This window comes from Cimex lectularius, unplaced genomic scaffold (assembly GCF_000648675.2).
Source record: "Cimex lectularius strain Harlan isolate CLEC.00 unplaced genomic scaffold, Clec_2.1 scaffold481, whole genome shotgun sequence".
Taxonomy (NCBI): domain Eukaryota; kingdom Metazoa; phylum Arthropoda; class Insecta; order Hemiptera; family Cimicidae; genus Cimex; species Cimex lectularius.
In genome coordinates, this window is record NW_019394179.1 from 1 (window position 1) to 18568 (window position 18568).

General features: G+C 35.1%; 2 protein-coding genes across 7 annotated transcripts in view; both read right to left on the reverse strand.

Annotated features, from left to right (window-relative positions):
* Nucleotides 1-822: 822 nt before the first annotated feature.
* LOC106669436 (acetylcholinesterase-like) lies at nt 823-3373 on the reverse strand. Of its 2 annotated transcripts, XM_014398919.2 has the most exons (4): nt 3266-3373; nt 2849-3025; nt 1203-2532; nt 823-1064 (listed from the first exon to the last, which is right to left on the reverse strand). In XM_014398919.2, exons 2-4 carry the CDS (start codon nt 3018-3020, stop codon nt 869-871), a joined length of 1698 nt encoding a protein of 565 aa, XP_014254405.1. In that variant the 5' UTR covers nt 3021-3025; nt 3266-3373; the 3' UTR covers nt 823-868.
* An 11100-nt stretch (nt 3374-14473) lies between these two features.
* The window catches only part of LOC106669386 (acetylcholinesterase-like), an 81371-nt gene continuing 77276 nt past the window's right edge, over nt 14474-18568 (reverse strand). For 4 of the 5 annotated variants that reach the window (XM_024230005.1, XM_014398844.2, XM_014398846.2 and 1 more), the window contains 2 exons: nt 18319-18500; nt 14474-17564 (listed from right to left, as the gene is read on the reverse strand). In XM_024230005.1, the coding sequence (XP_024085773.1) occupies nt 17449-17564; nt 18319-18500 (298 nt within the window). In that variant the 3' untranslated portion in view covers nt 14474-17448. 5 annotated transcript variants of the gene reach the window in all.

Consider the following 18568-nt stretch of genomic DNA (forward strand, 5'->3'; position numbering starts at 1 on the left):
GAAAGAATCAAACTGGGAGTCCGGGAGTTGAGGAATCGAAAGAATCAAAGGAATCGCAGAGTTGATGAGTCGCCAAAAGAATTGAAGAGTCGAAATCCGACTCCGGGAGTTGAGGAATCGAAGGAATCAAAAGAATCGAAGAGTTGAAATCCGACTCCGGGAGTTGAAGATTTTCTTAGAAGAATCAAAAAGAGTTGTTACAGGAAAAAGAATCGTCCGGAAACGTGTGACATATCCGTTCCTCTCCAGTTACCCGAACTGAACCGCAACTCACTTAAAGGAATCAATTGGGGGATCGATTCTTTTAGATGAGTCGATTCTTTGAATCGATTCTCGATTCTTTTGCCCATCTCTACCCCAGTTGAGGTAGCTGGACTATCGTCACCGGAGGTAAGTGTTTTTTTCCTCTTTATTTTATAATTCATTTTATTTTAGTTTAATTTTAAACCCATACAGTCCACTTGATCAGATATTTTGTGGTCCTCCGGGCCGGAGACTACTAAAACATTAATAAATATTCAAATTTGAAAAATACCACAATATTTGGCTTTTTAAAACAAAGTATAATTAGGAATGCTTTTTAGTTTAATCCTAGCTTAAATTTTAATAAAAGTTTATTATTGCTTTGAACTCATACGTATGCATATTTTTTCTATTATGTAGGTATTCTTTGGCATAAAACATGATTAGGGTTTTATTGGATTGCTGGTGCTTGTGCATAGAACATTAATTAGTTATCATGACGTGGTGAATTTTTTGGATTTTAAATTAAATTTGAAAAGACAGGTCATTAAAGGATTAGTTACAGGGAATAAATCGAAATCGCATGAAATGTAAGTTTAATGTTCTGAGTTTTTATGAACATATTTTATTTGGATGTTGATGTGTCTAATTCGTTTGTTGAAACATGTTGTCCAAGAGTTTTCCAGAATTGGCATTGTTCCTCCCTGTGCTTTGATCCTTCTTCAAGTTTTTCGGCAAGCTTTAAGTACTTCTTTTGTGTGGTGTCGTATTTCGGCCATGTAACAGTTGTCTTTTGGTTTTTGTCATCTTTGTTGGGATCCCTAAAAACATAAACATTAATGAATAATTTACTAACTTTTTCAAAAACTCAACGGTCGTGCCGTTTAATAAAATTAAAACATTTATGAAATGTATATTTTAGTATTATAGAAAAATATGTGATGGAGAATTAGAATTACCCTGTTCTGGCGAAGTTAGCCCAGTACTTCATCATTTCCTTGCTGAGTTTTTTGTCTTCCTCACTGTACCCCTTGGTTGTATTGAGCGGCTCACCGAAGACGTAGTAGATTTCTTCTCCGTGCATGCCACCAGTCCATTTAGGCCATGGTGATACATTGGAAATACGGTCGAACAGATAAACATACACATCCTGTTGTAATCCAGCATAAACGTCAGCAAATTGGTTGACGGAGCATGTAGTGTTAGAGTCGCCGACCATTTTATCAAGAGCGTCTTTGTAATCATTTGACTTGTCTGCGCCCTGCCAAGTTTTATATTTATCTTTAATCTGCTTACGATTGTCTTCTGTCAAGTAAGGGTAGATTTTCTCGACCGCATCCTTGTATTGTTCCTCGTTGACGGTAGTTTGTTCTTCTTTTTTAAGCACATCTTTCAGGAAATATAGAAGAAAGTAAATACCTTCTTCCTTGTTGCTCCCCATGATTACACCAGTCTTTTTAAATTTGTTGTCTCCCGACGATTCACCTTTCTTGAAAAACGGTTGTTGACTGTCAACAACGGGAACGAACGGAAACTCGTACACGCCGGATGGTTTTGTTTCCATTTCCCACTCCTTGTACACCATTTGGGTGGCGTTAGCTGTCCGAAGACAATTCATATCGTGTTGGTTGTCGTTTTTTGTACATTTCATTTGCTTGGCAAGATCTAATCCACGTTTCTTGTTTTCTTCTTTCGACATGAGCGTCCACGGTGTAAAGGCAGTGCCCGATTCCAAAATGGCATTATTAAATAAGCTATGGCTCTCAGGAGCCATGAGATGTAAGCCGATTGAACTAGCACCAGAACTCATTCCAAACAATGTTATTTTGTTCGGATCTCCCCCGAAGTTCTGGATGTTGTCCTTCACCCATTTCATGGCCATCCGTTGGTCGAACAAGCCCATATTACCAGGTGCTTCTTCCGTTCCTAGGTAAAGAAAACCAAGAGAAGCTACCCTATGCTGTATAGATACTACTATCACGTTTTCTTCTGAAGCGAGCGTTTTTGGATCGTAGACGTCCAACGTTGCCGATCCGCAGTAGAAGCCTCCTCCAAATATATACAACATGACTGGGGCCTTGTTGTTCGATGTCGGTCGAGGTTTAGGTACTATCACATTCAGATAGAGGCAGTCTTCCGAAAGATCAGTGTTTGCATTCCACATGTTCGATCCGGGAAAATCGCCGAATGTCGTATCAATGGTCTGCACGCAACTATTCGGCTGACGTGTCGCTTGTTTAGTGTCGTCCCATTTCTCCGGAGGCTGCGGCAATTTAAATCTCAGATTACCTACAATGCCAAATTAAACTATTAACATTTTAAACTAATAAAGATAAGGAATTGTGAAAAACATTGCAACAAAATTTAATGTTTAGATTATTTGGAGATCGTGGGATGCGGTCTGGTGTGATGTAGGTTTTAGAAAACAATTTATTTATCGAATGAGATCTCAGACCGCATCTGACGTTCTCCAAATAATCATTAACTATCGGTCACCAAACACCACACGTTTAATGTTTAGCTTGAAACATTGGTTGTCCAACGAGATAAATTTACTCTCACCCTTTCTCGCAGCAAATTTCAAAATGCATTTGGTTCATCTTACCAGTAGGCGGCTTCGCAAAAGGGATTCCCAGCCAAGCGTCTACATCTTTGCCAGTGGCTGATTTGAGCGTGACGCCTTGAACTTTCCCTTTGTCAGTGTCAACAACAAGGTTGTCCTCGGATGACGAACTACCCACGCTGATCAGCAAAGTAGACACTAACAACCACCACATCTCTTCTAAACAACATGAAATATTAATGAAAAAGTTTTTCCAACCTTTAATATAATACGATAGATCCTAACCCAGAATTCCTGTCTAATATAAAATCATCAACGTTTCCAAAAAATAGAAACTTAAGAACGCAATATTTTAAGATTACTCTCTCACAATTCAAATTATGCGACCAGCATTCAAAAATTTCGTTCATAAACACATTGGTAGTTTTTTAAATACAGAAAAATATAATAATATCTTACATTTGTGCTGTGACGAAAATTGATGAAACGAAAGGTTGTTAAGTAGTAGAATCGTTCAAAATTGAAATATGTAGACTGTTAGAAAATTATCAAATCCCCTCTGTATATATACTAACGTTTTGGGTAGTGGGAATTAAAGTAAGCAAACATTTTTTGTCCGATCAACTGTTCTAACATTTGCTCAAACCTGAGTTTTCAGCAAATAGTGCAATTTTTAGAAACAAGAAACAGTATAATTGAGACAAATATCATGGAAATTTGAAACAAACCAATCGTTTTTAATAATCCCAATATATTTGTAATTTTGCGTCGCTATTTTCATTCTGTTTGAAAATTAATCACTTAACTGAAACGATTAACTTATTACTGATTTATAAAATCTCAAATCTGCACACGCATGTACATTGAGCTTAACACTTCTCACATTCCACCGGCAATTCCAGTTTTTATAATTTACAATAAATTACCTGCGCCCTAGCGAATCACTCTCCATCACCGTTTATACGGTTACACTCAGGAGATTTGGACCAAAAGTATTTACTTAGTCCAAACAAGCGTCAACCTCGCATGACCTGCCCTAGATTAAATGTGAAATGATGTAATCGGGTGAGGATGACGCTTCTTCTACTTGGTGGACCTTTCTATCCACCGAGGTCACCCTCCCTTTGACTCTACTCATGCTACGCGAGTACTTCTCTGCTGATCAGGCCCGACAAAGCTCGCAATTTCCCTTAATCATACTTTTTATTGCATTTTTATCGTTACAGGGCCGGATCGCGGAGAAAGTCCGGAGATTGGGACATCACGGAGTTAGAAACTTCGTCGGCCTCCAGACCTATGCCAACGGAGACAACCACCATTTTACCAAAACCCTCGTTACTATTAATTAATTTCTACAAATTTCCTTACTCTAACCATATTATTTATTCTCTTAAAATGCATCTAATCAATTACTTAGCTAATTAAATATGTGTGCCTTATATATCTGTAGAAAATACAAAATTCAGCTAATAATTGTAGAATTAATTTATAATAATTATCCTAATGGTATTACTAATGTAACGGTAGTGATTGTTATATATTTCGTACATTACTGCACATTTTCAACGAAATCTGAAACAAAATCGAGCTTGTGTTAGGATCATATTCACATGTTCACGTTTTTTGTTCTAATTTCAAACTTTTAAATAAGCCGTGATGCATTTACAAGTTGAAACATGAATATTTTCTTAAGGGGCTTTACGTTTTGTTGCGCTCGTGAAGCATAAATGAAGCACATCGAGCCTGATGCTGCATTGCACCAAATTTCCCAGCATTCATAAAAATCTCTTTAGATGAAGAAATTATATTTTAATGAATACTACTTGTCAATACTTGCGAATTTTATTTGGTCGTATTGAATGATCATTGTTGTATGAATCTCAGGAAGATATTAAAATATAGAATTATTGAACGAAGCACACGTAATTCACTTTAGAACATGAAAACATCGTGGTTTATAAACACAATATATGCCGAAGTCGAGAATGGTATTTATGTATGGTGGAAGGTTCTATACCGACTTTCTTCCCCTCGCCTTCAAAATCCAACATATGTAAACATAAAACAGCAACATCTCACTGGCACTCTCAACCCGACACGCTAAAAAGGCACATCTAAACAGAAGACAAACACTTTGAGCCCTGAAGATGATCTCAATAAAAATCGAAACGTTGGCACGACAAAGAAAATATTTTTCTGAGACCTACATCACACCAGACCGCGTCTCACGATTTCTGAATAATTATCGATTAACGGTAACTGATCACCACACATAAAAAATGTAGTTAGATTTGAACCTCCAACTTCGAGACCAGAGGCGGGACTTAGCCACTTGGTCTAAAATGCCTTACTCTTATACACGCAAATTAAATTTAATGGTTTATGACGGTAATACTCGGTCGCCAAAGCGCCCTTCCACTGGCGACATGGTTGAGGAGGAGAGGAACTTCAAACTTCTGCCTGTTGGGTTTCCGCTGGGCTGTGAAAGGGTAGTTCTTTTGGACGGCCTGATTTTTGTAATATAAAGCAAAGTGCATTTGATTTAAAAAACTGAAAATTTCCGTTACGGTGTTCTTCACTTGTCAGTGTTCATCATTAAATGTTTTTTTTATTATTTGCTGTCGTACTTGAAAACGAGGTTTTTCAAAAATGAAAACACATTTTCTTCATTATTTTTCAATTAAACATAACTTATTAAACCTATTGATTACCTATTGTTTGATTTGTAATTTATTAGTTTACTTTTTTAATGCGTTTAACATTCTTTCTTTGCAATTAATTAAGGTTTTTAGTTGAGATAAAAAAAGTCAATGGCACGGGCGGGATTCGAACCCTGATCTTCGGCTTGATTCGCCGCTGCTCTACCACCTGAGCTATCGTGACCTCGATCCACTCGGACACCAACTTCCCATCTCGACCGCAAGTGGTAGAGCAGCGGCGTATCAAGCCGAAGATCGTGTGTTCGAATCCCGCTCGTGCCATTGACTTTTTTATCTCAACTAAAAACCTTAATTAATTGTAATATATTAATTGGTCAAGCGGACCACGAAATTAGTGAATTCTTTCTTTATTTTGTACAAAAAAAATGGTCTTTGTTTTTTCACCAAACAAGACTGTATTGACTGGTAAAAGGAAATATTTTTATCCGTTTAACTCAAAATTTTGTTTCCTTAATTGTTTGCGTTTATTCAACCTTCTTTCCATTCATTAACGTAAATTTTACTATAATACGCTTTTGGTGCAAAAATGAATTCGTTGACGACTGTTTCATTCTAACTTGCATAAAACAATTTAAAAGGAGAAAACTACCTTGAGCTCCTTGGAGAAATTATTTGCCAGTTGACGGTGTACCGATCGCTTTCAAACAACCTGGAAGATTTAAAGGAAACGATCAAAAGGTGTTGTAGAAGCATAACACCAGTTACTTTTCGCGAAGTGCGAAATGAATTGGAAAGAGGATTTTATTTTGTATGGAGATCGGTGGTGCCCATTTTGAAAATTATTTTACTAGGATTAACTTGATAAAGTTACTAGGAGGTAATTGAATTAGTAATTGATAATTAACTTAAAGTTACTAGAAAGTAAATGAATGACGATTGAGATAAATAAAATTTGAACTTTTTTTTAAATCTTAAGAACTCTTATACGACAAACTCTAAATAAAAAGCTCTCGAAGTAAAATCTTCTTAAAAAAAAGTCGTAGAATTTAATTCTGTATTCAAAACGATAACGTCTCATTTGAAAAAAAAAAGTTGGTAAGCCCTGGGGACGTATCATACGTCCAAAACAAAATTTTGAGTTCAGATGTAAGATGCTACGTAAAAAATGATGACCAGTCTTATTTTTTGTCGTTATTTCCAAACAAAAGAAATAAAAGGGGGATTGTTTATAAATAATCTCTCGGTGTATAGGTGGGCGCAACGGTTTAGGCGTTGACTCGGCGCTCATCAGTGTATGGTAAAGGTCCTGAGTTCGAATCCAGCGGCCCTGCATTCCAACCCGACTGGGCTTTTTTTAAAAATAAATACCGGCACCCTCGTCGAAAAAAAAAATGGTCTGTACACTAATTCTAATATATCCTAAATATTGGGTTGTCCGGAAAATAATGCAGGATTTTGGTATTAAACAAAAAAAAAGAAACTAGTTACTTTAAAGCAATGTTCTTTAATCAAAATAATTTCCCANGTAATCCTGTAAACGTAAACAGAATATTTTATATAGATTTTTTTTAATGAAAACTTAAAATCCTGCATTATTTTCCGGACAACCCGATATATTACAAACTCTTTATTTAGAATTAAATATATGAAAATATTATTAAACCACCAATACAATTTTTTAAAATTTCGTCTTTTCTCTTGGGCTAATTAGAATCTTTTAAGCCTGAGCTATCGTGACTTCGATCCCCTCGGACTCCAACTCATCTCAACCTACAATCTTTCGAATTTTCCCTATTTTTGCCATTTTTCAAACATATAACAAATTAAATGTCCTTCGAGTATATAAATCATAACGTGTCATATTGACCATGAGCATTCGCTAGAAGGTTTGAGGCTTTAGTGACACAGCTGTTCTAATATTTGATAAATCTGGTTTACGTCATCGACCACTTCATGGAAGACAAAGAAGAGAACATTAAGAATACATTTTTTATGGCCATTGCTGTAAATCCGTTATTTTTAAAATTATTCATCCTATTATTACATAATTATTTGAGTAAAATAGGAAACAATTTGAGCTGTGCTAGGTAAGTCGATCGATATTGTTTAGTTCATGTTCATCTTTGCCAGACATGAGTACTTAGTGCTTTTTTATTCTAATTTCCAACTTTGGAAATAGCCTTCGCGTGATGCCCTTGCAGGTTGAAACATGGTAGATATTCTTAAAGGGCTTAACGTGTTGATGAGCCCATGAAGCATGAATGAACTACAGCGGGCCGGTCCTGCATTGCACCAAACCCATTTGTTTTCATAATAATCGAGAGAATTTGTACGAAGATAAGAGTCGAGAGCGAGAAAATTTGTATAAATTGATTGAACTTTTCACCACGACTTGTTAGTCTATTTTTATGCCAAATTATTGTAAATAGGCCACTTAGACAAAATTGTATTTGGCGGCTAGCGTATGGAACCGTAGGTATGGGATGATTTGTGGCCGAGCGACAAGTGTTGAAATGTATATTTCTTTTGGGGACGAAACAAAGTTTATATTCGTTTTTTTCATCCCCAAAATGAATAAATTTTTTCGGGATTATTAAAAAATATTTATATCGGCAATAACAGCACCACCGAACCACAGGAAATGTGACAGGGTTTTAGAATCTTATAAGGTACTCGTTACAGCACAAACCTCGGAAAATAAATTAACAACCAGAGTAATAGATAAATTGTTTGAGCCGTTTTGTATAAATTTAATCTTTATTTAAAACAACATAAAAACCTGTGACCTGTTGAGTTAGCATGAAAATGGGTATATCCTTCTTTAGAAAGGTTTTATAAACGTTCAATTTGTATAAAAGTCGAAAAAAATACTCCGTGCGATCCAGCACAAAAATAGCCTTTTTTAAATTGCAGTTAAATCTTCATTCAATTAATTATGTTTTTTATGTAAGGTCTTGGTTGAGATAAAAAAGTCAGCGTCACGAGCGGGATTCGAACCAACGATCTTCGGCTAAATACGCCGCTGCTCTACCACTTGAGCTAACATGACTTCGATTCACTCGGACACCAAATTTCCATCTCAACCTACAACCGATCTTATTTTCCTTCTTTTTGCCATTTTCAAATGTCGTGTAATCAGAATTAGATTCTCAGCGACTTATGAAATGGCCACGGGGAGCTGTTAGAGAAATGATACTTCTTTTACTTATTAACTTATTAAATATTAATCCATTTATTTTTAGTGGTATGATGACCAAAATTACTTATTTCAATTAGTTATTCTTTTTATGTAAGGTCTTGTTGAGATGAAAAAGTTAGTGTCACGAGCGGGATTCGAACCCACGATCTTCGGCTAAATACGCCGCTGTTATAACCACTTGGGCTATCGTGATTTCGATCCACTTGGACACCAACGTCCCATCTCAACCTACAACCGTTCGAATTTAGCTTCTTTTTGCCATTTTCAAATGTCACACATCAGGATTCGATTCTTAGCGACTTATGAAGTGGCCACGGGGAGCTGTTAGAGAAGTGATACTTGTTTTACTTATTAAATATTAATCCATTTATTTTTAGTGGTATGATGACCAAATTACTTATTTCAATTAGTTATTCTTTTTATGTAAATTCTTGTTGAGATGAAAAAGTTAGTGTCACGAGCGGGATTCGAACCCACGATCTTTGGCTAAATACGCCGACGCTCGACCACTTGGTTGAGCTAAAGGAGAGGATCGAAGTCACGATATACAAGTGGTAAAGCAACGGCGTATGTAGCCGAAAATCGTGAGTTCGAATCCCGCTCGTGTCACTGACTTTTTTATTCAACCAAGAACTTACATAAAAAGAATAATTAATTGGATGAAGTATTTTGGCCAATTTATCACTAAAACATAAATGGATTGAATTTTTTATTTAGAAAATTTTTTCATGAAAATTAGTTTTTTTACTTAATTTACTGAAAAAATGTTTTGGTTTTTTTAAATGTATATTATATTTGGAATATTTTGCCGATCCATAAGCTTGGCACCCGTATATCCAAATAGGTTTGAGTCGGTATGATTTTAACGGTAATTGTGATTGTCGATTGAGTAGGTAATAAAGCCTTTAATCCTTTGTGTGTCTGTTAATTTGAGTAAAAAAGGTTCCCTTAAAAACATGGTTTTTAGTCGAGAATATCTCGCTCGGGCAGATGCTTTGGAAAAGGCCTTAGCGTCCGTTACTAGCCCAAGTCCTGAGTGTGACGTACTATCCACGATAGTCTGCAGCGGTTTAGGGCCACTGCAGGTCTCGATCGAAGTAGTGGTGGTCCACCACGATGTACAACGGCAAGAGACGATCGTTTGCTCTTACCGCACTACGGAACCGTCATTTAACGGCTTCATTGATAGATAGTCAACCAAACGGTCCGTACTATTAGAGTGAGCTCTAAAACAGTCATCAGAAGGCTTCGTCAGAATATTCTAGTATATAGGCGCACCGTATCTACTACTGGAGAGCATCGATTAGAAAGGCGAATAATGGCAAATCAGCATCTCGTATGGACACTTGCGGGCTGGTTCTTCACAGATGAGTGCCAGTTTGGCAATCAGATTGACGGGACTATGGAAAAGACGTGGGAAGCTCTTTGCTTCCTCTGCCATACATGAATTACATCCTTTTGAAAGACAGACAGGAACAACATGGGGTGGAATCAACATCCATGCCCGTACCAAAATGATTATCGTACAGAATGGATCTTTGACTGCACCAAGGTACATTGAGGAAGTTCTTCTGGAAGCTGTGGACCCATATTGGGGACAACTTCATCTTAATGCTTGACCGCAGCTCGAGTTCTCACCCGTTAGATAACATAGGAAGCACATTGATATGAATCTTGTAGAAAATATTTGGAACATGATAAAGAGACGGATTAGAAATCGTTTCTCCCACAAGCACTGAACAGCTTTAAACCGCTCTTGTTGAAGAATGGGATTATTTTTCACAAGAACAGTTTGGTCACTTACGTACTCGATGCCGAGGAGATTCAATCGCCACGAGTCCAGAACAGGTAATACATGTTATTGTTGGGGAACGAAGAAGCAGACAGGGCCAAAGAAGCCGCTGGAAAGCCCCACAACGCTTCCCAACCTAACCCCGATCAGACTTCTATGTTTCTATGAGAGTTGTGTTTGTGTTAATTTAGTGTAATGAATGTAATTTATTAGCATGAAAGGAATGGGTTGCTTATAAACCCTGCCCCGAGGAATAACGAGTACTCTGCGGTGAGTGTATGTCGTCTGGAGAGTAAAAGTAATTTATTAACGTGAATGGAATGGGTTGCTTATAAACCCGGCCCCAAGGAATAACGAGTACTCTGCGGTGAGTGTATGTCGTCTGGAGAGTAAAAGTAATTTATTAACGTGAATGGAATGGGTTGCTTATAAACCCCGCCCCGAGGAATAACGAGTACTCTGGAGTGAGTGTATGTAGTCTGGAGAGTAAAAGTAATTTATTAACGTGAATGGAAGGGGTTGCTTATAACCCCGCCCCGAGGAATATCGAGTACTCTGGGGGAGTGAATGTGACCAGACATCTATGTTTGTAGTGATGTATATATACGTATTGTATGTTTTGTTTCTATTTTTCCAGATCGAGTCGCTTAAATGGCTGCCGTTTAAGACAAAATAAGCGCGAAAGAAGAGAAAAAGAAGGAAAAACACGCAGAGGGCCGGCGATGACCTCAGCTGTTTGTCAGCCCATAAACTTCCCACTTTATATATAAAATACATGCATAACAAGACATTTTTTAAATTTTTTATTCTCGTTTTGAGTCCAGAGATTCGGAATTAAAAATTCAAAACTCTTTTAGATTTAACCCAAATTCCACATTATTACAAGAATTATAAATCTGAAAGTCTCTATTTTTAGACTATGTCAATAAGCATGACATCAGCAAAAAACTCGCCGACCGTTTGGTTCGTTGACTTTTAATTTGCATAAAGAGACAATTAAACTATAAATTTTTTTTCTTGATTTTTCAGAAAAATTGTATACACAATTTTTAACTGAACGACGTAGCGTTCATTTTGTGATCCTACATAAAAAAATCAACTGACATGTAATAACCTTAAATTTTTTAAAATTTATATATATATATATTAATTTGATTAAAAACTACATTTAAATTTATTTTATCGATTTCTAGGATCCATTTGCAAGAAGAGTAATATGTCTGAGATTTCTAATATTGGGTTGTATTGTTAAATAACTCAGTAGCGTTTTTCCAGTGGTATATTTTATTTCTCTTTGTTATGAAATTTGCAAATAAATATTTAATAAAGTAATCAATGTCTTTCAGTCGGCATTTTCGCCTTTTTTACATGGTTAACAATGGAAGAAAGTAGGACATTATCGACATTTAATGGGTTTTTCTATTTCCACGGAGTAAAAACAGATTCCTAAGAAATTCTGTGATGTGTATGTTGATGACTCTTTAGAAGAAAGCACCGTCCGTAAGTATTTGCTCGGTTCAGAAGCTGCAATTTGGATTTGGAAAACGAAAAGCGCTCTGGTCGTTCATCAACGAATGATGAACAAATTCAAGCTTTTGTCACAAATAAGAAAAAAAATAAGATACATTTAATATATCTCCTACAAACTTTTCAACACATCTGAGAGCTGCTTGATATGTTTTTCAGGGCGATAAATGGGGTATGAGAAGAATATGTGGTATGCCCTCCTAATGTAAACGACTCATTTTTCAAAGAATGATAACTGAGTATAAAAAGCGGGTCTTTTACAATAATGTTTGGAGAGGAAAATTTAAAAAAAAACAGTGACCTACCGTAAACTACCTCAAAAGCAAATAGGTAATATGCATTTTTTGGGATTGGAAGGGGGTGCTTTATTATGAAATACTTCCACCCAGCCAAATCGTTAATTCGGCTGAATACTGTGCCAGAGCTCAGCAATGACCAAAACAAAACCGACCGACATTGGTTAAACACAAGGAGATTTTTTCCATCAAGATCTTTGCCAGTAATTGTTCGAGCTTGATTGGGATGTCCTACTCAAATTCCTGACATTGCCCCTTCAAACATTCATTTATTCCTACCTATGTAAAATTCCTATGTAAAATGTATGTAAAACCTATGTAAAATTTAAAAAAAAATTGACTCGAGGAGGATTGCAAACCCGAGAAATTACAAAATTATATTAAAGATTGCAGCAGGAAGTAGAACAAAATGGTTTGTATGTTGATTATTCAATGCAACGAATTTATTTTACGTCCGATATTTTTTGCCTTAGTATAAAAAAAGTAGTGTTATAATTAATTAGTTAAGGTATTTTAGTTGAGATAAAAAAGTCAGTGTCACGAGGGGGATTCGAACCCACGATCTTCGGCTAAATACGCCGCTGCTCTATCACCTGAACTGACCGATCCACTAGGACACTAACCTCCCATCTCAACCCCACCTTTTGAATTTTCCCTCATTTTTGCCATTTTTCAACTGAACTTTCAACTGACTTTTTTATTTCAACTAAAAACCTTAATTAATTGAAAGATATTAATTGGTCAAGGTGACCACGAAAACTAGTGAATTTAAGAAGGTTATAATTAATGATCACAAGTATTGGGTTGTCCGGAAAATAATGCAGGATTTTGGTATTAAACAAAAAAAAAGAAACTAGTTACTTTAAAGCAATGTTCTTTAATCAAAATAATTTCCCATACTCTCAATACATTTCTCCCAACGTGTTGGTAACTTATTAATTCCGTCTGAGTAGAATTCAGAATTTTTAGAATTGATAAAGTCAATAAATGCATTTTCCAGTTCCGTTTGATTTTTGAATATTATGTGTTGTAAGTAGTGGTCCAGGTGTCTAAAAAAATGGTAGTCAGTAGGCGAGAGGTCCGGAGAGTAGGGTGGGTGAGGCAAAGTTTCATAGCCAAGCTCCAATAATTTTTGTGACGTTACACGTGACACATGTGGTCGAGCGTTGTCATGCAACAAAATGGGCCCTTTCCGATTGACCAAAGAGGGCTTCATTACTGCCAATTTCTGATGCATGGTATTAATTTGGTTACAGTATGATTCAGCATTGATGGTTTCGCCAGGATTTAAGAAGCTGTAGTGTATTAAACCAAATGAAGCCCACCATACCGTAACCATTACCTTTTTTTGATGAGTTGGGGGCTTTGGAAAATGTATTGGAGCTTCTCCTTTGTCGAGCCACTGTCCAGAACGTCTAGTGTTATCGTAGAGAATCCACTTTTCGTCACATGTAACAATTCTGGCCAGAAATGGGTCATTTTTGTTTCGACAAAGAAGTGATGCACAAACATCAAAGCGCTGATTTTTTTGGCGATCGTTTAATGAGTGTGGAACCCAATTTTCGAGTTTTTTCACTTTTCCAATCGCCTTGAGGTGGTCAGCGACGGTCGTTTTACTGACTTTGAGTTGCTCTGCACCCACCACTGATCGCAGAACATCATCATTAAGAGAGGAAGGCCTTCCACGACCTTCTTCATCTTCAAGGCTGAAATCTCCCTCCCGAAATTTTTTAAACCACCTTTGCACAGTGCACTCATTAACACAACCCTCGCCCCAGACTTGGTTAATGTTTCTAGCCGTTTGGGCTCCGCTTCGGCCGAGTTTAAACTCGTAAAAGAAAATCGTACGAAATTCTCGCTTTGACATTATAAGGATGACTGAATTATTTCCAAGTAGCGGAATGCTACAGAGGTAAACAAACAATATCATTTGGAAGAGGATTAATAAGTGTTGACATTCATACAAATGAGTAATCCTGTAAACGTAAACAGAATATTTTATATAGATTTTTTTTAATGAAAACTTAAAATCCTGCATTATTTTCCGGACAACCCAATACATAGGCTCCTCGTGTCAGTCAGATAAAATTAGGTTAAAAATTAATTAAGAGTTAAATAATTAAATATTGTAAGAAAAATGATGATTGATTTCACAACTTAACATTGAGATTAGGATAATAACCAATAAGTAACTGGGTTTTTTCAACAAATTTTATTGGAAATGAGAAGGTGGCACACAAACGATTAGCAGAGAAGACAATAAATGTGATTTTGCTTTACAACATATTCCGAAGTGCTGTTTGTTTTTCCTTTTTTCGTACAAGGGTAGCAGGAGATGCAGAAAATCAACTGAAAACACGCCACTGACATATTCCTTATATACATTTCAACATATGTATTTTCATACATAATATTCAACCTTCCTCAAATGATTTTTACCATTCCTGTGAAATTTATTGCAAAAATTTTCCTTAGAAAAATAACGATTATCCACATAAGATTTTTTTCTCTGAATAAAAGAAAAGGGATTAATGTGCTTTCTCTTTAATAACAAAATTTCGGTAGACAAATAAAAATAACACACTGTTAGTAAATTAATTATAGCATTGATAATGTCTATTTCATAACTAAATTTTCTTGAAAAACATACATTAAATAAATAAGAAACTAAATATTAGAGGAAGTATACAAGAATATGTTTACAAAAACATATACATTTCTTAAATATCTATATTACTAAGAAACAATACAATTTTATATCATACTTTATGTCGTTAAAAACTTAATTACTAATGTGAACATTTAAAAAGATAAAATAATGAGACAAATCATTAAATGGAACTAGAGTATTGTGTAAAAATTTTGGTGATTTTTATTACTGTTTACAATAATAAAATATTACAATTGGTGTTTGATCTTTTGCTTATATATTGTCTTATAATTAATATTTCACATAAAACCATCAGTGTCATATTTGATTGTATTATTTGCTTTAACTCGCCTGTAGGCCTGATCGAAAAGGTTTATCGCAACTTTAGGCCAGTGGAACTAAAATAAAAATGACCAAAAACATTTTTGAATGTCGTAACTAGTAATGACAGTTTTTCGTAAGAACATCACCAATTCCATTTGTTGAAATTATAACTATCAATATGGGTAGAAACAGTTAACTGTTTTTTTTTTGTTATTTAAAGCAGATCTGTGTGTGAATCAAACAAATACGTTTTCAACTAGGAACATGTTAAGTACTTTATTATTTGCGTTTAAATCATCATCATCCTTCCGAAAAAACGGAAGCCTGTTTTTTTTCTTTTTTAAAGGCTGCAAGATTTACACGAGTTAGTTTTATAAAAAATTACATTAATTTTCATTTTTTTAATTATATAATATATACAAAAAGCGTAATTAACAACTAGAGGTGAATTTTCAACGGGGTTGTGAGGGAGGGTTGTGAAAATGAACTTGTACTTGTGATTTGTACTGACGACATTTTAATTTTACTTTTACTGTTATTATATGTTTAATGCTTTATTCCGTGATTAATTGAATGTTTTGATGTTTCTGGCAATGCACTTTTGATAGCACATTTGTCAGAATAATTAATATATTTAATGGCAATTGTAACTATATAATTGTCATGTATGGAAAAAAGTGGGTGTGAACTTGTGTTTTATCTCTTTGGTTAATGAATTTAAAGCATTATACATAATTGAAAAATGCTAAATAGCAGGATTAAGAACAATAGAAAAACAAACAAAAAATGAATCTTTATTTTGATTATTAAAAGCGATTGCTAAATCTGTACAAAAATAATAGGTCAAATGTGGATTGTACGTGTAGTTTATATATAAATTATATATATTTTTATTGTAACCACAATCATGTAGTTTAATTTAAATTTAATCTTTTTATATATATTTTTTTATATACACTTGGTGACACCCAAGGCAACACTAACTATACACCTAGTACGATTTTCGTACGCATACATATGTGTTATGGCCCGTTTTTCGAACAATTTGGTTTGATTAAAAGTGTACATTAAGTAGCAAAGCATGCAAAATAAAGATCTCATCATTTATATTATTTACAATTATTTTAGTTTGTTCATATATTAGGCGGACAATAACATTGTTTATAACTTTTTATGATATGTGTTGTTTTGTTTTGCAAGTTTTTTTTTTTAAAGAGTAAGTGCTCGTTATTTTCTTGTTTAAAATGAAAGATTTTTTAACGCGACAAACAATCTAGGCAAGCCAAATCATAAATCGCAGAATTTTATCACAGCAAACAAAAGTTCTATATATGACAATAAAACTATGATATTGTCAAAACAGCTGTGATCTTCGACGTTTACCAAAGTTTTTCTTTAATGAAAACAAAAACTTTTATTTATTAGTTTTTAAAAATTAGATTGCCAATAAACTAGCTCGATATTGTCAAAAAGGGTAGGCAACCTTCAAAAGCAATTTATGGCAGCCTACTTCGGTTTAGAGAAATAACTAAGTGTGCAATTATTGACATATATTGTATATACATCGAGTGCATACAGATATTATTGTACAAAACGATATGTCTTCCTATATTTGACTAATGTGCATTCATAACACACTTACAACAATTGTTTGCGTCTTCTAAAAATAACTATTTGTGTGAAAAAACTCGAAGGAATCCGTTGTGTCCACAGCTTTTGCCATTCTCATGTCCTAACAAATGATCCATAACTCGTATAAAAATTCTGATTATCACAAATTTAAATTAAACCTTGACTAACCCTGTAATTGCTAAGTAAACGTTAAAAACAATAGATTTTTCGTTAAATAAAAATTACACGATACGTAAACTTCAAATAAAGCAAGTGCTGTGTAAATAAACCACGATTTTTAGAGTTTTTTCAACGCCATGGGCAAAAACATCAGGGGGCTCACATTAAATGTGTTATGAACACCATAAAAATCCATTTGCTCTGTTTAAATCTTAACCATCTGAGGAACCTATCAGCTAATTTTTGTTTCAAAATCTCTTTACATATAATTTATATTACACGCAAGGGGGGAGGGTAAGATATGTTCAATTTGTTCATATATATTTATCTTTTATCATTTTTTTTTGTTTTTGATTTATCTTTCATTCATCTCTTTGGTGGCCTTATGTACAAAATACGTTTATTAAACATAAACAGTTAAAGCCGCAAAAAATGCGACCGCAGCTGGAAGTAATTCTTTCGACAATGACAGGCTGTTGACACCGTTTGTGCATTCCTGTACTGGATTTGTTCTCGTCTCTGAAAAAAAAGAAAAAACATTCTAATAAGAATATTCATTTGTAAAGATTCAATATTTATTTTAATCTTGCAATTAATTAAGGTTTGTTAGTTGAGATAAAAAAGTCAGTGTCACGAGCAGGATTCGAACCCACGACCTTCGGCTTGATACGCCGCTTCTCTACCACTTGAGCTATCGTGACTTCGATCGACTCGGACACCAACTTCCCATCTCAACCCCACCTTTTGAATTTTCCCTCCTTTTTGCCATTTTTCAAATGTCGTGTAATCTATTTGATTCTCGGCGACAAATGAAATGGCCACGGAAAGCTTTAGTGAAGATTCATTTTACTTATTAACTTCACTAATTTTCGTGGTCCGCTTGATCAATTAATATCTTTAAATTTAACGATGAAAATAGATTATCGACCTGCTGGATACAAGAAGTTCTTTTCAGAGGATCTTCGGAAGAGGTGAAAACAGAGAAAACTTCCTTACGGTTTTCGCCGAGCTTTCGACAGTTTTATACTGTCATCTTCATGACTTGAATTAAGGTTTGAAAAAATGGCAAAAAGGAGGGAAAATTCAAAGTCGGATTCGAAGTCACGATAGCTCAAGTGGTAGAGCAGCGGCGTACCTAGCAGAAGATCGTGGGTTAACTAAAAAACCTTAATTAATTGAAAAATATTTATTGGTCAAGCGGACCACGAAAATTAGTGAATTTATTTTAATTTTTTATGTTAATTTATATTTATAGATTTTTATCATTAGGTACCTGTGGAAGCTATAAGCTGCGGTAAATACTTTTTCCAGAAAGCACATTGTTTAACTCTAGGGCCTCGCCCTGTGGTACTGCTGGACTGGTTGATTCCAAGCGTTAGGAACTCTCGCCCGTATGCAGTATGCTGAGGCCAGTACGTCGATGTCCAGGAATTGTTTCCTTTCAGGTTTGGATTCCTTAACAAAAAGAGAAACACAATGGAATATGAGAGACGTGTGATTTCTATTCGGATCAAATTTCAGAG

What these genes read in the sequence shown, in the direction of transcription:
- LOC106669436 (XM_014398919.2), bottom strand. Translation starts at nt 3,020, where the DNA reads ATGTGGTGGTTGTTAGTGTCTACTTTGCTGATCAGCGTGGGTAGTTCG. An exon ending in TTTTGCGAAGCCGCCTACTG is followed by an intron (nt 2,533 to 2,848) that starts GTAAGATGAACC and finishes TTGGCATTGTAG; the next exon opens with GTAATCTGAGATTTAAATTG. An exon ending in GCTAACTTCGCCAGAACAGG is followed by an intron (nt 1,065 to 1,202) that starts GTAATTCTAATT and finishes TTATGTTTTTAG; the next exon opens with GGATCCCAACAAAGATGACA.